This window comes from Excalfactoria chinensis, chromosome 7 (genome assembly GCF_039878825.1).
Source record: "Excalfactoria chinensis isolate bCotChi1 chromosome 7, bCotChi1.hap2, whole genome shotgun sequence".
Taxonomy (NCBI): domain Eukaryota; kingdom Metazoa; phylum Chordata; class Aves; order Galliformes; family Phasianidae; genus Excalfactoria; species Excalfactoria chinensis.
In genome coordinates this window covers 34,068,233-34,084,678 of record NC_092831.1, presented here as the reverse complement: position 1 = coordinate 34,084,678, position 16,446 = coordinate 34,068,233, and the positions used below count along the sequence as shown (strand labels likewise).

Sequence of the window (16,446 nt, the reverse complement as noted above, 5' to 3'; positions counted from 1 at the left end):
GCTCAGATGCAGCTGCCTTCTTTTTCACGGAAGCCCAGAATGGATGAGGATGGAGGGACCGGAGGCTGTCTGCTCTAACCCCCTGCTTGAGCAAGTCCACCCAAAGCATGGTGCCCAGGACTACATTCCAGACACATTTTGCAATGCAATAATGTGTCTCATTAGAACAAATGTTTGCTGTGTTCGTTTTATCGATGGGCTGCAGCTCTTCTACAGATTCATCTCTCTTTTCCAAGCTGTGTGGCTTTCCCTCCCTTCCTGCTGAATTCAGCAAAGCTGGGCTCTGCCATCAGCAGGCAGAGGCTGAATCTCACGCTGGTCTTGCATCATTTTGGCCCACTTCATCATCTCTAAGAACATCTCAGACCACAGAGTAGCTGGTAATGAGGAAGCTCATTGTTGTTGGCCAGCCTGTCCTTCTAGCTGTGGTGCTCTGGCAGAACTGAGCCAGAGGCATCACACAGAGAGCTATTGAAGCCAGAGTAATATGGGCACAAAGAGGAGACTCCTTACAGCATCCCCGTGTCCCTGGCCAGACCAGTAACTTTATAGCTGGAGACATCCTGCACTGGATGTTTGAACTCCAGGGCTGAGCTGCAGCCTCTGTAGAGCTATCAGATGTGTGTTCTCCTGTACAGCATCATCCCCTTTTCTAAAACTCCTGGCCAGCCTCTGTGGCCTCACCAGGGCACAGATTACCATCTGTGGGTGGGGTGAGGATAACCTCCTTTGGTCTTCTCTCCTTAAAATAGCATAAGCATGTACCCCAGACCACAGCATCCTGGGGCCTTGCAGCTTTGTTCCTCCACTCCATCTGCCAGAGAGGAGATGGACGGCCTGAGAGCCAGGCAGGATGCAGCCACCTCCTCTGTGTTTTGCCCTTTTGCAAACTGAGCCTCTCTCTGTGGCCTCTGCTCTGTGCTTAATTGATCCAATGCCCATCTCCAGCAGAAATAAAATACAATAAAATAGTTTTCCTGTCTCATTCATAATTTGCTTTAAATAAAATGTGTTTCTGCCTGAGCGAATGCCCTTCAGGGATACTTTAGATTGTCACAATGCATAAGGCTTACCCTGAAATCTGCATCTTTTACAGTGCTGAGTCTCCACAATGGCCCCCGCAGCCACACTTAATGTCTTTCAAGGAATGTAAAGACTTGCCTAAGCAACTTGGCTAGAAAAGCTAAGATTGCTTTGATCTTATTTCTTTCCATCTTTTTTCTCAGAGAGAAAAACAGAACAAAACAACAGCTGAGTGTTGATTTTCTTTTCATTCTGGAAACAAAGAATAAAGCCAAATGGCAGCAAGAACTTCCCGAGCCAGCTTTGAGAACCCACTAAATCAAAGTGTGATCCAACTGCAGCAGGACAAGAGGTGTAAGGATCCAAGTCCCTGTGGGAGCAGAGCCACTCCAGCTGATTCAGACCGGTCTTGCTGCTTGAGAAAACAGCAAGCTCGATCCCAACACCAAACCATGCTTCAAGAGAGTAACTACGGTGCCCAGGAGGTACCATCTGCAAACATGAAGCCCCGCTAGAGGTTTGCAATTAACTCCAGACCTAAATACAGAACAGAAATACCACTGAAGGAGCAGCCATCACTGCTGATGCATGCAGAAGATCTCAGATCTAAGCACCTTTCCTGTGACATGAGCCAAAAGCAAGCAGGAGATCACCAAATGCCCTTCACCTGCATTGCTTTAGTGATGCTAGATTACCTGCACAGGTGCACAGCCAGCACACACAATGATTGCCCCTTTCTTTTCCTAAGCTGGTCTCGCTTGGCTTCCTTTCCCCCTTTCTTCAAAGCCATTTTCACTGCAGAATTCTCCAGGGAAAGAGTGCTGAGCTCAGCCTGCTGCCCTTCTCCTCCTCTCCATGGGTGCTGCTGGGGTGGGGAACAGAGGGGCTGCAGAGCACCTCCTGCTGCAGAGATGATGGCTTTTGCTTAGCAGACCTTGCAGAAACACCTTGCAGGACAACAGCCAGCAGTGCACAACCCGATGGCATGGCCAAGTCACAGCGTTGTGGTGACATCCCTCTGTGCCACCAGCCCATCCAGATGTACATACATACACACAGGGCTGCACAGCACATCTCACAGAATACTTTGTAATTCTGCCCCAAATTAGAGTAAAGCTCATGTTTCAAACGTGATGTGGAACAGAGATCTCTCAGCCTGGAGGAAGCCTCTGGTCCCGCACACTGCAAGCCCCAAACCACCCTTCTCCATCGAGTTCTGAAGTCCACTTCAAACTTGTTCCTGACTTAAGTAAGAGAGCAAACATGCTCGTTGAGACAGGCACACAACCAACAAGAGAGATACCAAAGGCTGAGGTCTAAAATCGTTTATTGAAAGAAAAAGTATTGAAAGTTAACACAGAACCAAAGCTGGACACGTGGGAGAAGGGATGATGTCCTTAGATTAGTCAGCTCCACTGCAATCGTTTTAGGCACAGATACAAGTTATGGCTTATCTACCAGCCTGCCCCAATGCTTGAGAAAGGCAGAGAGGGTCAGACCCAGCCAGGCTGATGCTGTCAGGGAGAACTGAACCATGGCAGCCAAGTGAGAGCCACAGAAGCAGCCTGGATTCAGCAAACTCACCAGAAACGCACTTGGTTCATGGCAGAACTACAAAGGCTGGTGTAGAGGAGAGCACAGTCCGTGAGCATTTGCCATGTGAACACCATATCTTCCAATGCAGCTACCTGGTCGCTGTTAGACAGCAATTTTTTCTCTTTCTAGAGCACCAGCTGGTCTCCGAATGCCACTTAAAAACAACAGCAGTCACAGAAAGCCAGGACACTTCAAATTTGACTTTTGTTAAGGTACACAGACAAGATGAGCTGAGTTCCCTGTAGGGAAACAGGAGCAAGGAGGCTGGGATGAGAGACAGCAAGGGACCAAGGTGCTCCAAAATTGGAGGTCCTCCAAATGACCAAAGCGACAGCTCTCGGATGATGCAAGATAAGGACATCACTACACAGGACAGCTGACCTTCCTTACCATGCCCTGGAGAAAACTGCCATGCCATGGCTGTCACTTCACTGCCCAAGCCAGGGGCATCTCCAGGGGACCAGCATGTGCAGCATATGCCAAGGCAGGATGGTGCAAAGTTGATAAAACCCCAAAACCAGCCAAGCCAAATCACCGAGAGCAAAGACAGGACACACATGGCAGGGGGAAGGTCTGTTGTCTGCAGCTGGAGGGCAGCTCCTTTCCTAGTGAATAATCCCATTTTGCCCAATCTGATCTTGTTCTCCTAGAGATAGAAGTCACCACTGAAAGCGTGGGGGTGATCCGGCAGCACCTCTGCATGGGGATGCAGCTTGCAGGAGGGAGCAGTGCTGCCCTTTGGCACATCTGCAGGGAGTCCCATATGAGAGCCAGGCAAAACGCAGCTGCTGTCAGGCTAGGAGAAGAGAGAAGAAAGAGAATGGTGAGGTATTTTGCAGGGTTGTACTGGCACAGATGGGCTGGGTGCCCAGAGGAAGCTGCTGGGAGGGGAAGGCCTGCATCGCTTCCCCTGGAGGTGCAGGGGCTCAGCAGCAATCCCAGTACATGTTGCACACCTTCCCCCAGCTCACCTCCCATTGTCCCTTCACTTCATTGACAAGAGATTGAAAGCAGTGCAAGAACATCCAGAGTCCCCAGAGGACACCAGTTTTCACTTTATAATCAACATTTGCTCTGCATTTGAAACAGGACAGTGGTCATGGCACCAAACCTGATGGAGTTTGAGAAGCATTTAGCCAGCTCTCTGTAACTGTAAAACAGGACAGCAGATCTCCATCTCATAGGGACCACCCATGGCATGGCTGGAATATGCCTATAGAAAGGGCAACTAAACAAAGCATATGGAAACCATACCCACAGACAGTCAAGGTCTAAAGGCAAAGATGCCTTTGCCTGATGCAAAGAAAAGCCCCTGAAGTCCTTTCTGACCACACACTGGCAGAGCAAGGTGATTCCTGCCTTCTGAACAGGCAGCGTATGCCTTCCCTATGCTAAGACCCCCCAGGAAATCCCAGCACAGAAAATACTGGGCTCAAGAGCAAAGAGAAACCTTCACCTTGTGGCTGCTCTCCTGGCTCATCATGGACGTGTATACTCCATGGGAGTTCCCAGGAGCCTCCAACACACTATCAGTGCTTCCAAAGTACTCTGCAGATGAGCTCAGGAAAGGGTACATGGAGGGAATAGAGCTTGGATGCATCTCAGGAATAAGCTGGTATGAGGAAGATGGGAAAAGCCCAGAGCAGGGAACCATCTCCTCCTGGGACCTCTCATTGTCTACAGTGTCCATGCTGCATAATCCATTCAGGTTAGAGTCTACTGCTGGCACAGCAGGCCCAGGCACTGGACCCAAGTAGCCCTGATGATGGGAGATCAAATCTTGACTGATGCCATAAAAATCAGGCTGAGCTGAGGATGTCAGGAGAGGGGAGACATAGTCCTGCCAGGGGCTGCTGCTGCTTCTGGGGAGGAAGCGTGGGGCAGAGGGATGATGGTGGGCACACAGCCTGTTCATCAGCAAGTGCCGGCCAGCTTTGTGTTTCGGTTGGCTTTGTGCTGCCCCATGCACTCGGCCCTGGCTGGGCAGGGAAAAGGTCTGGAGAACGTCCTGTTGGGTGGGATGCACAGCTGGGAGGTCACCCTCCAGCTGCTGAGCCTCCAGTGGGTATGGGGCTCCCAGGTGTGAGCTGGGAGCTATGGCCCAAGGGGTGACCTGAGTGAGCTGGAGGAAGCGGAGCAGGCCCTCCTCCCCAGCGGGTCTACTCTGCAGGCCTGCAGGCTGCTCCAACTCAGCCTCCGTCAGCTTCAATGGCAGTGGGGACAGCTGTGCCAGTGCATCATGGAGAGGATGTTCCCATAGCAGAGCAGCAGCTTGGCCTGGGACAATGCCAGGCTGCTGTGTTTGCTGGGGTGGGTACTGTGAGTCCTTGTCCTCTGCACGGCCCTGGTATGCAGCAGAGCCTCCCGCTGGGCTTGAGGTCATGCCTGGAGTGGGACAAGCCTGTAGGCCTTCCTTGGACTTGTTCCCCAGCATGGTGTGGATGTAGGAGAGGATCTCAGTGTTGGTGAGGAAGTCACTCAGGGACAGAGTGTGATCAGGGTCTGTATCGACCATCACCATTTTCTCATCCAGCAGCAGGAGCTCCAGGTCTTCAGCATTCAGCCCCAGGCTCTCCAGCGCACTGAAGAGCTCATCGTTGGAGCAGCTCTCGTCACCATTAATTGTCAGCGAGTTCAAGGTGGCCAAGAGAGGGTCCTCCTGCTGCAAATCGACCCACTCATCCTTGAGGCTGTCCTTCCTGGAGGAAACTGGAGCAGCCCTTGTGCTCCAGGCCTGTCCTGCACCCAGCGAGGACGTGTCCTCAGGGTGGTACAAGAAGCTGCTGCTGAAGGTGTGGTTGTGTGAAGGAGCTGGTTGGGGGGCATATGCTGCCTTGTCCTGCTGCAGTACAGCACTCAGCAGGGAACCAGGGGCAATGCTGTCCTTCTGGGAGCATCCTTCATTGCTGTGTGAGGCCCTCCTGGACTTGCTGATTTTCCCTTTGCTGTGGAAAGCATCACAGAAGCCTGGGAAAGGGAAAGCACTTTGGTATAAGAGTGCTTCTCCTGTAGCAAAGGTAAAGGGAAGATGCATGGATCGTTTCCGAAGGTACTCTCCTCCCTCTTCATCTCTGCAGAGGAGGAAGAGGAGACTGCTGTTTGCACGTGCACAAGCACCTGCTCCAAACTGCATCTGCAATGCAGAACTGCAGTTCGCATCACCCCAGGCCCCTTTGCTACAACCAGCCCACCGACGGATGCATAGACAGGTGTGCTTATGTACAAACAAATGCACTCACACAAGGGGTCTCTGTGTGACGATGATGTACTCGGGCTTGCTGTTCTTGTAGACAAGCCGTGCATTGGCTTGCACCCACTTCCAGTGCTTGTCCTTCGTCAGCAGGCGGAAGACCGTCAGGCCGCTCTCTCCTGTCTTCATCACTGCCAGGAGGAAGCACAGATGCCGGTGTCCATCAGCACACCACCTGAGGCAGGGCTGCCTCAAGCAATGCTGCTGTTACCAGCAGGTAGACTCACAACAGAAGGACATCCTGGCTGGCTCCACATGCAGGGAACACACTTCCCTGGCTAGATGCACCTCCCTGCTAACCACCCAAAGCATCATGGCAAGGCATAAAGCAAAGCAAAGCACTGCCCGGCTCAACACGGCTACCAAAGGAGCTGCCCATAACTTTGGCCTCAAAGGTGACCTAAAGGGAGCAGGGAAAAGGCCTCTTACTTCTGATGTGGTTCTCGGCACAGTACAGCATGTCAGCAGCGTGGATGAACTGGTAGCCAGTGCCACACATCCTCAGCTCTGCCTCAGTGTAGCCCAAAACAATCTTCCCCCTATAGGAGAATGCGCCCAGCTCAGTGGCAGGTCCAGGTGGGAGATGACCCAGACTCAGCATGAACCAGCACGCTGTAGGCATACAGCATCGCCCCACCAACCAGCTCTGCCACCTACTTGGCATCACATGCCAAAGGAGTGAAGTCCAGCTTGTGCTTTGTCCTGAAGATCATGTTCTTGGTTCTGATCTCCAAGATGGATGGGGGCTGCAAGGGGGTGGAGATGGCAAAAAGAGCAAGCTGTGGGGGCAGCGCAGACCCATCTTCAGACCTTTTGTTCTGCCCGTGAAGGAATCTCAGCCTGCCTTGAAGGTTTAAAGCCTAGAAAGAGGAGATAAAGCCAGTGTCACACACATTGCTGAGTGGAGGGGAAAGGGAGGGAGGAGAGCTCCATGGGAAACAAGTCATCTTGCTGCAGAGTTGATGCAAAGTGCCAAGCCCCAGGGGAAAGAGGTTGCCCAGAAGGAGCAGTGAACCTCCAAACAGAGGAGGTACCCTGGCCAGGCCAGGGTAACACCACAGGTCCTGGAGCATTGCTCCTTTTGGCCTCCTTGTTCCCTGGTGGGTGCAGAGGGAAGCTTAAAGGAATGCTATGCTGGTCTCCCCAACAGCAGCAGCTCATCCCCTGGGCCCCGCTGTAGAGCAACTTCAAAACCAAGCATGTGCTGCAGTTGCATCGGAGCATCACATCATGCATAGGCTGCTCTTTGTTCTAAGTGAGCTACACTTCAACCCCACCGAGAAGCATTGCTTCTAAGAGATGGACAACCAGAACTTCTGTTCAAGATTCAGTGCCACTGAGAGGACCGGAATAAAATCCACAGGAAAAGATGGTAGGTACAGACCAAACACAAAGAAAAAGATCATGGAAAAATCCCCTTATTGAGGCAGGCACAAAAGAGTTTCATTCTTTTCAATGTCAACTTTCACGCTCCATCAGCAGCACGAGCCCCTTAACGTGAGCCTGCTGTAGAGCCTGCAGGACAGACTCACCAGGAAGCCGGAAGAATTATCCAGGAGGCAGCGAAACCTGCACACAAAGCTCCTTTCCAGAAAGGAGGAGTTTTCCAAAGGCAGTTGATCAGGCCTGTAGGCAACAGCAGGAGAGCTGAGACTCTTCCTCCCTGTAGGAGAGAGGGGTTGAGGGAGCAGCTAAAGGCTGGTGGTCCCAGTCCTCAGCAAAGGGTGGTGGTCTCCAGCAAGGGCAGCATCGTGAACCACAGCTTCATGTCAGCAGAAGCTACATTTTGTGTTCTGGATGAGTCTGTGGCCACAAGGATGCAAACTCCAAGCAGCTGGGAGCTGTTTCCCCAGTGTCTGTGGGGAGCAAAGCATCTCATGCCTACACGTACCTTCGGGAGAGGACTCACCCTCAGGAGTGAGGGGTGGGTTGAGGGCCCAGTGGAGGTTGCGCCTGAATTCCTGGTGATCCTCAGTGTGGATCAGCTTGAAGATGCTCTGGTGCATAACATCTGTCTAGAGAAAAAAACAACGGAGTGAGCTGCTGTTGGCCACATCCCACCACATCTCCCCAGAGCTTAGCTGGGCTGGATGGAGTCGGACACTTTCCACCAGAGTTGATGCTGGTGGGTGGAGATTGCACTCTGACTCTGAAGAACCCTTTGGTCATGGTGATAAGGCCTTCTCCCACCTCCATCCTAAAGAGCAGCAGCAGCACAGCTACCCTCTGACACACTCGGCCCCTTTGCACAGTGTCCTTCACAACCCTGGTGCTGAGTTGTAATAGTGTGGGTTTGGGCTCACTGCACAAGGAACAGCAACCCATCCCTACACTGTTCCTAAGAGCTCTAAGTCTTGCTTCCCCTGTCTGGGTGGAAACGTGACATCTTAAGAAGACATGAAATCGTTCACGTTGTTGAGATGAAGTTTTCCTTCCAGCAGGTTCCATTGCTGTGCTCAGCCCCCAGGATTGGGTTGGGGGGCACAAAAAGAACAGCACTTTTTAGACACTTCACTCCCTCTGCTTTGAGCTCAGTGCACAAGGGGCACTTTACACCTCAAGCTGCCGGGCCCACAGGGAGGGCAAAAGGCTTCCCCTATTGCAGGTCTCACTCCTGCTCCCTCTGGGATGGTTTTTGAGCCTGCAGAAAGAAAAGACAGTCCACAGTCACGGCAGCAGAGCCACCAGCAGCCACTGATTTCTCCTTGTATCTTCTTCCCTGTACGTGAAGCCCCCATGTGTCCCTGCAAACCCACAGGGCTTTCTCCCTGCAGGGAACCTGGGCTCCCTGCAAACCCATCACTGCAACCCAGGGGTGTCCCACCAACCTGATGAAATCCCAGGTAGTCCTGGATGGTGTGTGAGGAGTAGAAGATCAGCCCTTCCGACGTCACCACCAGCACGAAGCCATTGAGTGCCTAGGAGAGACAGCAGGTCAGCAAGTGAGTTCCACCCACATCACCTGTCCTAGCAGCTCAGATTCAGATTCAGACATTTATCCTCATCCTATGCAAAGAGCAAATACGAATATGAGAACAACTTGCAGAATGAAACCAGACACCGTCAGGAACCTGTCCATTCTGGAATCCTGGTGGGAAAGTGTCTGTCTGACAACAGGGGATCGAAGTGGCATTTCACCCTGGCTGCACTTAAGGTTGACCTGTGCCTGCCTCTGTGGCTCTGCCTGCATACTACCCATCCTTCCTACAGTCCAGGGAGGGTCCTGGCAGCGGGGGGAATGGAGAAGACAGAGGATGTGCAGTGAGGAACAAACTCACTGCAATCCCAATGTGCTGGCAGCTCCAACTCAGCCTCCTACTCTCCCTACACAGAATTACCCCTTGGCAGTACTGCATGACAGAGACGGGACCAAACTTTGGCGATGTTAATGCCAAAGTTAATTTGTATTTTTAGATAATTATTTATCTATGTATACTTTACAATTCAGTGGCTCTTCTGTCCCCTCCCGGAGCTGCAGGACTGCAGCATCCAGAAGCCAGATTGCTCTCACAGAGCTGATACCATCACTCAGCCACCTGTCCCTAAGGACGCCAGGTCCTCCTGGATCCCAAAACCTGGCTGCAGGCAGGGCAGCCAGCCCAGTCCCACTTCCCCCACTTGGCCATCCACAGACATCAGGATCAATTAGAGTCTAGCGCCTTGTCTCAGCCAAGTCTGGCTACTGTTGCTGCCAATTCCCATTTCATTGTCCAGGTCTGCAGTTTCTCCCCCCTCTCTTTCCCGGATAAACCGGGGCACAAACGCTCTCTCTATTTACTGGATTGACCTCAGTGTGTGGGAATCTGCAGCAGAGGTTAATTAGTGCTGCCAAACGCATTTTAACCCTTTGAGCAGCCCCGGAGGCATGGCCTTGTCACAATGCTGGTGAGCACCATCCTCCCTCAATGGCACAGGAGAAAGGCAGACTGAAGGCAGTATGCACCTGCGTGGCTGCACAACTAAGGATGCTGCACCCAGCCCTAAAGCTCAGCCACATCCTGCATCCCTGGATGAGGCTAACATGGTTCACACCCTGCCTGGTGCCTCTACAAAGGCAGAATCCAACCCAAGGAAGAGCCTGATGAGCAGGGCATCAGCCCCTGGCCAACCCTGCTGAGCACAGCTCTGTGCTTCGACAGTGAAAAACCTTCAAGGTTTTCATGATTAACCAGCTTGGTTTTAGCATTCCTCCCCCCAGACACCAAGATCCTGGCTCTGCAGCCATCAGTAATTATAATTACTGCTGAGTGAGCTTCTGGATAGGTGCCAGATGACAGGCAGGCTGGGAACCAGGTGGAGAGGAACAGGGATCGTGTCCTCATGGGACCTTGTGCTGCTGGAGTGTGACCCCTTCCTATTCACAGTGCCTGCTCTGGAGACAGGAGGTCACCTCCCAGTGCTTCCAAGTAGGAGCCAGTTATGAGCCTCTCACACAGCTCCTGCAATGCTACCTTGCACCCCATGCATACCGGCATGTGCATGCCCTGATCTGACCATAAGGCCATCCACAGTTGTCTCCAGGAAGGACAGGAAAAGAAAAGGAGAAGCAATGCACCCTTTCTGTCCCAGGGATCCAAAGAGTTAGAAAGCCTCTGCTCAATCACAGCCACTATGAGTGAGTAAGAAAAGCCTTGTAACCACTGTACTGACCAACAGCTACACCAGTGGGAGAGCAGACGGCTTCCTCCCTTCATCACAACACTCACCAAACTGTCCTGCAACTGAGAATGGAGCAGCCTCCATTCTCAAAGGAAAGAGGACCCAAGGAAAAAGCTCTTGAAGGTATCGGACAGGGAGGGGTGGACAGAGAGGGACACTGACCTGCAGGAGCAGCTCGCCCTCTGGTACTGCTGCCATGCCCAGAGCTGGGCTGCTGTCACCGTTTCCATCCCTCTCTGCTCCTTCAGTACTGTGGTTCTTCAGAGCAACTGCAGCAAAGCACAGTGAAGGGACATCGGTGCTGCAGTAACACCCTCAAATCACAGCCAAGAGCAGCCAGAACAAAGACATTTTTCCTGTCTTTCCATAACCCCAGAATTCCTCTTTTATCCTCTTTTTCTTCTTTCCATTTCCATACTTTTATCAAACCCAAAGCATTTAAAAGCCAGAGATCATTAAAACAAGTAGGCATCAGTGGAATAACTATGAGATCCTGCACTCTGTCCTGCAAAAAACCCGCATGTTCAGTGAGCTCATCAGTTGGAAGTTCCCTCATCATCATTTAGTAATGGCCACAGAGGTCCTTTGTCCCACCGTGGGGTCAATGCCTCTGTCCACTCCTTGCAAGTAGCCCTTGGGCCTTGTCCTTGACAGCCTAAACAAGCTGGGTGTTGCAGGTACAGCAGAAACTCCAAGCAAGGAAAATGGATCAACTCTTCTCATCTCTGTGAGTAAAATGCAGGGCTATGAATTATTGAAGGCCTTCTGTCCTCCTCTGGCAGCTTCCAGATGGCTACGCTGGAGGTGCAAGACAAATATAAACCTGGTTGATAGAAGAGTGACTAACGGGTTGCTGAGGTCTGGTTTAATGGCTTCATATTTGCCAGCAGAAAGAAAACTTGTCCTCTATACCAACACTTGGCACTGAACCCAGCCACCATCCTGCATTCCCCATGAGGGTTTTCCTGACCTTCCAGGCCATCCCCAGAGCCCCAGAGATGGTCTGCCAGCACACTGCACATCAGCCTCCCGGGGAAGGTGAGAACAGATTGCCTCCTGCAAGTAGAGGTTGTTGGGCACAGGAGGGATGGCTGGGGGCTCTTCCTGCATGCCCAGCCTGGGGAAATGATTCATGGGAGGCTGAAGGGACACCTCACTGGTGAACTCCTGAACCTGCAGGGGCTTTGCAGACCTGAGAAATCTCTGCACCAGCAAGCTGGTATTAACATTTTTGAGAGGATATATCCCAGCCCCCTCCCCTTTTCTTCCATGCACTTGAGTGGGAACAAGATTTTGCACCAGTCACAGCTTAGAAACAAGAAGACTCAGTCCCAAACCCAGCCCTGGGTTTGGTGCAGGAGAAGCAGAAGAGAACTCAACTACCTCATGGCTCTTCAAGAGCAGCAATAGTTCATGCCCACCCACCCGGCTGGCATCACTTAAACAAGGCAAGAAGCCACACTCATTCTTAATGGATACAACAGTTTTACTTACAATACCTACCACAGATCCCCACTGGCACAAATTTCATTAAATACATTAATTATTTATCCCTTGTCTGAACGGTGCAGAGACAGCAAGTTCTGTGACCAGGCGTGGTGAATAATGAATGTCCTGCTAAAAGATCTAATTGCACATCTAAAAGCAAGGAGGCCTCATCTACACATCCCTGTTGCACCACTGAAGGCACACTGGTCTCAAAGGAAGAGCACGTGCAGAGGTTTAAACAAGGACAAAGAGGAAGATGATGTGTCAGGCTGTCTCTTCTTTTTGCAGCTCTTCTAACCCTTGTTAAATCACAGTCCTTCAAGTAATGACAGTCCTTGGCACATAAACAGCGGCAGGACAAGGGGCAGTAGTTTGAAACTGGAAGAGGGCAGGTTTAGAGTGGATATGTAAGGAAGAAATTCTTTACTCAGAGCGCTGGCACAGGCTGCCCAGAGGAGCTGAGGATGCCCTATACCTGGCTGTGCTCAAGGCCAGGGTGGGCTTTGGGGTTCCTTCTGACCCATCCCATTGTGTGGGTGAGCTTTGGGATCCCTTCTGACCCATCCTATTGTGTGGGTGAGCTTTGGGATCCCTTCTGATCCATCCCACTGTATGGGTGAGCTTTGAGGTCCCTTCTGACCCATCCCATTGTATGGTTCTCTAGGCTCCAGGAAACAAGGAAGCACCATTTCAGGCTTGGGAACATGGCCCACAGCTGAAGTGCTGAGAGACTGTTTGTGCTGGTTGATTTTGGGCATTACAAAAGAGGGTAAAGACTCACATCGTCCTGACACACAGAGAGAAAAATGTTCTTCCTGCTATTTCTAAGGGCAGCTTTGCAGACCATCCTTGTGCCCCCGCCAGGGCAAGCCTCTTGTCCCAGGGGTTGGCGTGGTCCACCTGCCTGCACCCAGGGCTTGGCTCCTTAGGAACTGGGCCCATGGGGAGGGATTAGGGGAGCCAGGCACAGCCAGGCTAAGCTGACACATCATGTGCTGGCCCTCGAGTGTCCCTGATGTGAAGCTGGGGGCTGGCATGTGATGGTGGCAGTCAGCTGCAGCTCTATCACACCCTCCTGGGCCTTTCCAGAGATGCTGAGTTTAGTTCAGTACCAACTGGATGGGATGGATGGCTTTCCCCAAGGGTCTGCATCTCTGGAAACACTATGAGAGTTCACAAAGCCCCAGGTGTGATGCCTGGTAACAGGATGTGGATCTGAAGGGACGAGTGAGGCATGATGGTAACCATCTACGCATAGATCAGGACAGTCAACTAAAATTAAAAGTAATTGATTTTCCAATAGGTTGGGAGAAACAACAGCCTGGAGATGACAGCATTCCTGGCTTGCAGTGAATTATTTAAGAAGGGGGCTGGAGAAATGGCAGATGGCAGAAACCTGCTGGTGCACTGATTGATTCACGTGTGGGACAGGCTGCCTGCAATCAGTAAACCAGCAGACAACAAAACAGCAGAAGTTGAGGAGGGAATGGGCTGCGTATATTGAAAAGGAGCACTACAGAAGCTGTTCTAAGGTGAGCTTCATCTCACAGGGCTTCTTAGAGTGGCATCACGCTGGTCCCATGGCTTCGGGCATGCTGGTGGCTCAACTGCTGGGAAGATGAAATCAAACCGTATGGAATGACAGGCAAATAAAGAGAGAACCTCAAAGCAGGGGATTTCCTGGTTTCTTGCTATGCACACGAAGGTACCCACCTTGCCAATGCTGCAGGGATGATGGATAGCAGGCAGGGCACCAAGGTGGCTGCTCAGGGCAGGGAGATCATGGCCCCAGGGTCAGCCCCCGCTTCCCTTCCCCAGCACAGCACCGCAGCATCCCAGCCCCATCACACTGCACAGGACAACCCAATCTCTGCCACGATGCTTCACAACAAGAGACCATTTCAAAACTGTTCTAAGGAAGTGCCATCCACCCTTTCAGTCTATAAATTCTTCAGGCCTTTAAATGATTCATGTTTCAGGAGAGCAGCGAGCCTGCATTGCACCACAGACCACCACCCCTGGGAGAGCAGTGCTGTTCCCACTGCCCCCAGCATCACCCCGATGAGTCCCAAGTCTCCACGTGGGCACTGAGTGGATGTGGGCAGCACATGGAGCAGTGTGAGGACTGCCCCAGCATGGCTCCTCAGCAGGGCAAAGCAGCACGGAGGCTGTGGGCGATACGGTCAAACAAACAAATCGACCTGGAGCTGTGAAGCAAACAACTGCTCTCTGAGGCCATTAATTTTTCATCCCGGCCGCCTGCCAGTTCCACAGCGCTCAAAAGAGAAGGAGAAAAGAGAAAGAAAGGCTTCCCATTCATTCAGTGATTTGGAGATGGAGAAAAAACTGGTCACAGGGAGCTGCTGCATTTTGGCCAGGATAACGCAGGGCTGCCCGAACGCTCCTCCTGTGGTGGGCTACTGACTACAGCAGTGGAATGCAGAAAGGTCTTTGATGTGGTGTGTTGAACTCTAAGCACGTTGCGGTAATTATTCATTGTCAGAACACCGAGCGTTTCTCAGGTCCCGTTATAATGGGAAAAGACGCTTGCACGGTGCCACCTCGCAGCCATGCCCTGCAGTCCGAACGTCAGTTTTCTACTTCAGTGCAACCCACAAACAGAATCAACTTAATCTCCGCAGATCGCTCTAATTCTGCCGCGTCCGAACCCGCTTTGCCCCGAGCCGCGCCGGACACTCACCGCGGAAGAAGCTCTTAGCGCGGAGGAAAGCGGCGCTGAGCCGCAGGATGGACAGCTTATCCAGGCCGGCTGCCACCTCCTCGGGGAAGGGCAGCAGCGCGGCCAGCCGCTCCAGCTCCCGGTTCAGCCGCTCTCGGTGCCGCTTGGAGGGGTTGGAGCGTCCGCTGTCCTCAGGGCGCAGCCTGCGGGGCGCAGCCACGGCCACGCGTTACCGCGGAGCTGACACGGAACCGGCACCATCCATCCCTCATCCCGCTCCCCGCCCCAGTCCCGATCATACTCCTGATCCCGAACCCAGTCCCGCTCCTGCTCCTGCCCCTGATCCCGCTCCCTTCTCTGATCCCGCTCCTGTCCTTGACCCTGGTACCAATCCTAGCCCCAGCGCTGGTCCCATCCCTGACCCCGCTCCCAGCCCCGCTCCTGTTTCTCACCCTGATCCTGCTCCCTGCTCCCGTCCCTGCCCCACTCCCATCCCTGATGCTGCTCCACGGTCCCGTTCCCATAGCCGACCCCGCTCCGCACTCACACTCTGGCCGCCGGCTTCCTCCGCTTGCGCCCCGCGTACATGGCTCAGCGAGAGCCGGCGGCAGCCCCAAGAGCGGAGCGGAGCAGCCCGGAGCGACCCCCGCGGGAGCAGCTCCGCCTCCGGCAGGGAGGGAGGGAGGGACACGGGGAAGCTGCGGGTGGGGAGGTGAGGGGGTGGGCTCGGGACCGGGCAATCGCGTGGAGAGAAGCTGGAAGGTGGGCTCCGTCAGACTGGGGAAGGCTGCGGGCAGAGCTCGCCGTGGCTCTTCTGCACCTACAAGGGCTACGAGAAAGCTGGTTCAGGTTGGATAGAAGGAAAAAAATCTTTACTAGGAGGTAGGTGAGGCCGTGGATGCTCCCGGCAGTGCTCAAGGCCAGGCTGGATGGGGCTGTGGGCAGTCTGTTGGACTGGGTGGATTTTGGGGTCCCTGTCAACTAAACCAGTCTGTAGTTCTGTGTGGAAAACACAGGGGATTGGGCCGGGGACCTTCCTCCTCCAGCCTCAGCCCAGAGAAACACTGAGCAGCTTCCACAAGTGCTTGCTCAGCTGAGAGGGAAGTAGAGAGATGCTGTTCGAGGTCAAACAAACCATCACAACACTACAAAGCAAATCACTTTTTAATACACAACAAAGTGCAGCGAGTGCGTTGCAGTCCATCTTTTCTTCCGCCCTGGCACTGGTGAATGACAAAGAAATCACAAAGTGGAAAATGAGACACTGCCATGAAAACAACCCCCGGCTGCACATACATAACGCACAGCGTTGAGATGCAAGCAACAGAGCAGCAGGGGTCTGCTGCAGCCCACAATGGCAGAGCACTGCAAGGTTTGGGGCTGGTCAATGGGTAAGGCTCTCATCAGATGCTCCTCCAGGCTGCTGTAGAAGGCTCCAGAATAGCTCTGCTGCCTGCACCCCACAGCTCAGCCCCATCCTACTCAGTGCTGATGACACCCAGGTCACTGGGCATCCTGCAACATCCCTCCCTGGACCTGGTGGGTAGATGCAGGGCTGATGGAGCTCTGTCTCAGAAACAGAATTGGTCCTAAGCACAGAGGCAGACAGCAGGCACTGATGCCTTTCCCATTGCTTTGGCATAACCACACCGTCCTCCACCTGATGGCATGGATAAAGGTGGGGACAAAACCAGGAGAAGGAGCCATCCTTGTGGTTTGAAGCATCTCTTTCCTGCCCAGGGCTCAGTCA

General features: G+C 52.9%; 1 protein-coding gene across 5 annotated transcripts; it reads right to left on the bottom strand.

The window, feature by feature from the left end:
* Positions 1 to 2,332: 2,332 nt before the first annotated feature.
* On the bottom strand, positions 2,333 to 15,371 carry LOC140254587 (aryl hydrocarbon receptor-like). 5 transcript variants are annotated; one of them, XM_072341237.1, is made up of 11 exons: positions 15,244 to 15,371; positions 14,718 to 14,899; positions 10,691 to 10,797; positions 8,698 to 8,787; positions 7,779 to 7,884; positions 7,402 to 7,532; positions 6,527 to 6,729; positions 6,299 to 6,408; positions 5,859 to 6,000; positions 4,076 to 5,690; positions 2,333 to 3,415 (listed from the first exon to the last, which is right to left on the bottom strand). In XM_072341237.1, exons 1-11 carry the CDS (start codon positions 15,282 to 15,284, stop codon positions 3,266 to 3,268), a joined length of 2,877 nt encoding a protein of 958 aa, XP_072197338.1. In that variant the 5' UTR covers positions 15,285 to 15,371; the 3' UTR covers positions 2,333 to 3,265. The 5 variants fall into 5 exon arrangements, with proteins under 5 accessions (XP_072197338.1, XP_072197337.1, XP_072197339.1 ...); XM_072341236.1 differs by having other exon boundaries at positions 7,761 to 7,884; positions 15,244 to 15,361; XM_072341238.1 differs by lacking the exon at positions 10,691 to 10,797 and having other exon boundaries at positions 7,761 to 7,880; positions 15,244 to 15,361.
* Between the last annotated feature and the right edge of the window lie 1,075 nt (positions 15,372 to 16,446).

Excerpts from the sequence above, each read along its gene's own strand:
- LOC140254587 (XM_072341236.1), bottom strand. The coding sequence starts at position 15,284 with ATGTACGCGGGGCGCAAGCGGAGGAAGCCGGCGGCCAGAGT. Across the intron at positions 7,885-8,697 it reads ACTACCTGGGATTTCATCAG|ACAGATGTTATGCACCAGAG; the intron begins GTTGGTGGGACA and ends TTTTTTCTCTAG. Across the intron at positions 6,409-6,526 it reads CCTTTGGCATGTGATGCCAA|GGGGAAGATTGTTTTGGGCT; the intron begins GTAGGTGGCAGA and ends ATTCTCCTATAG.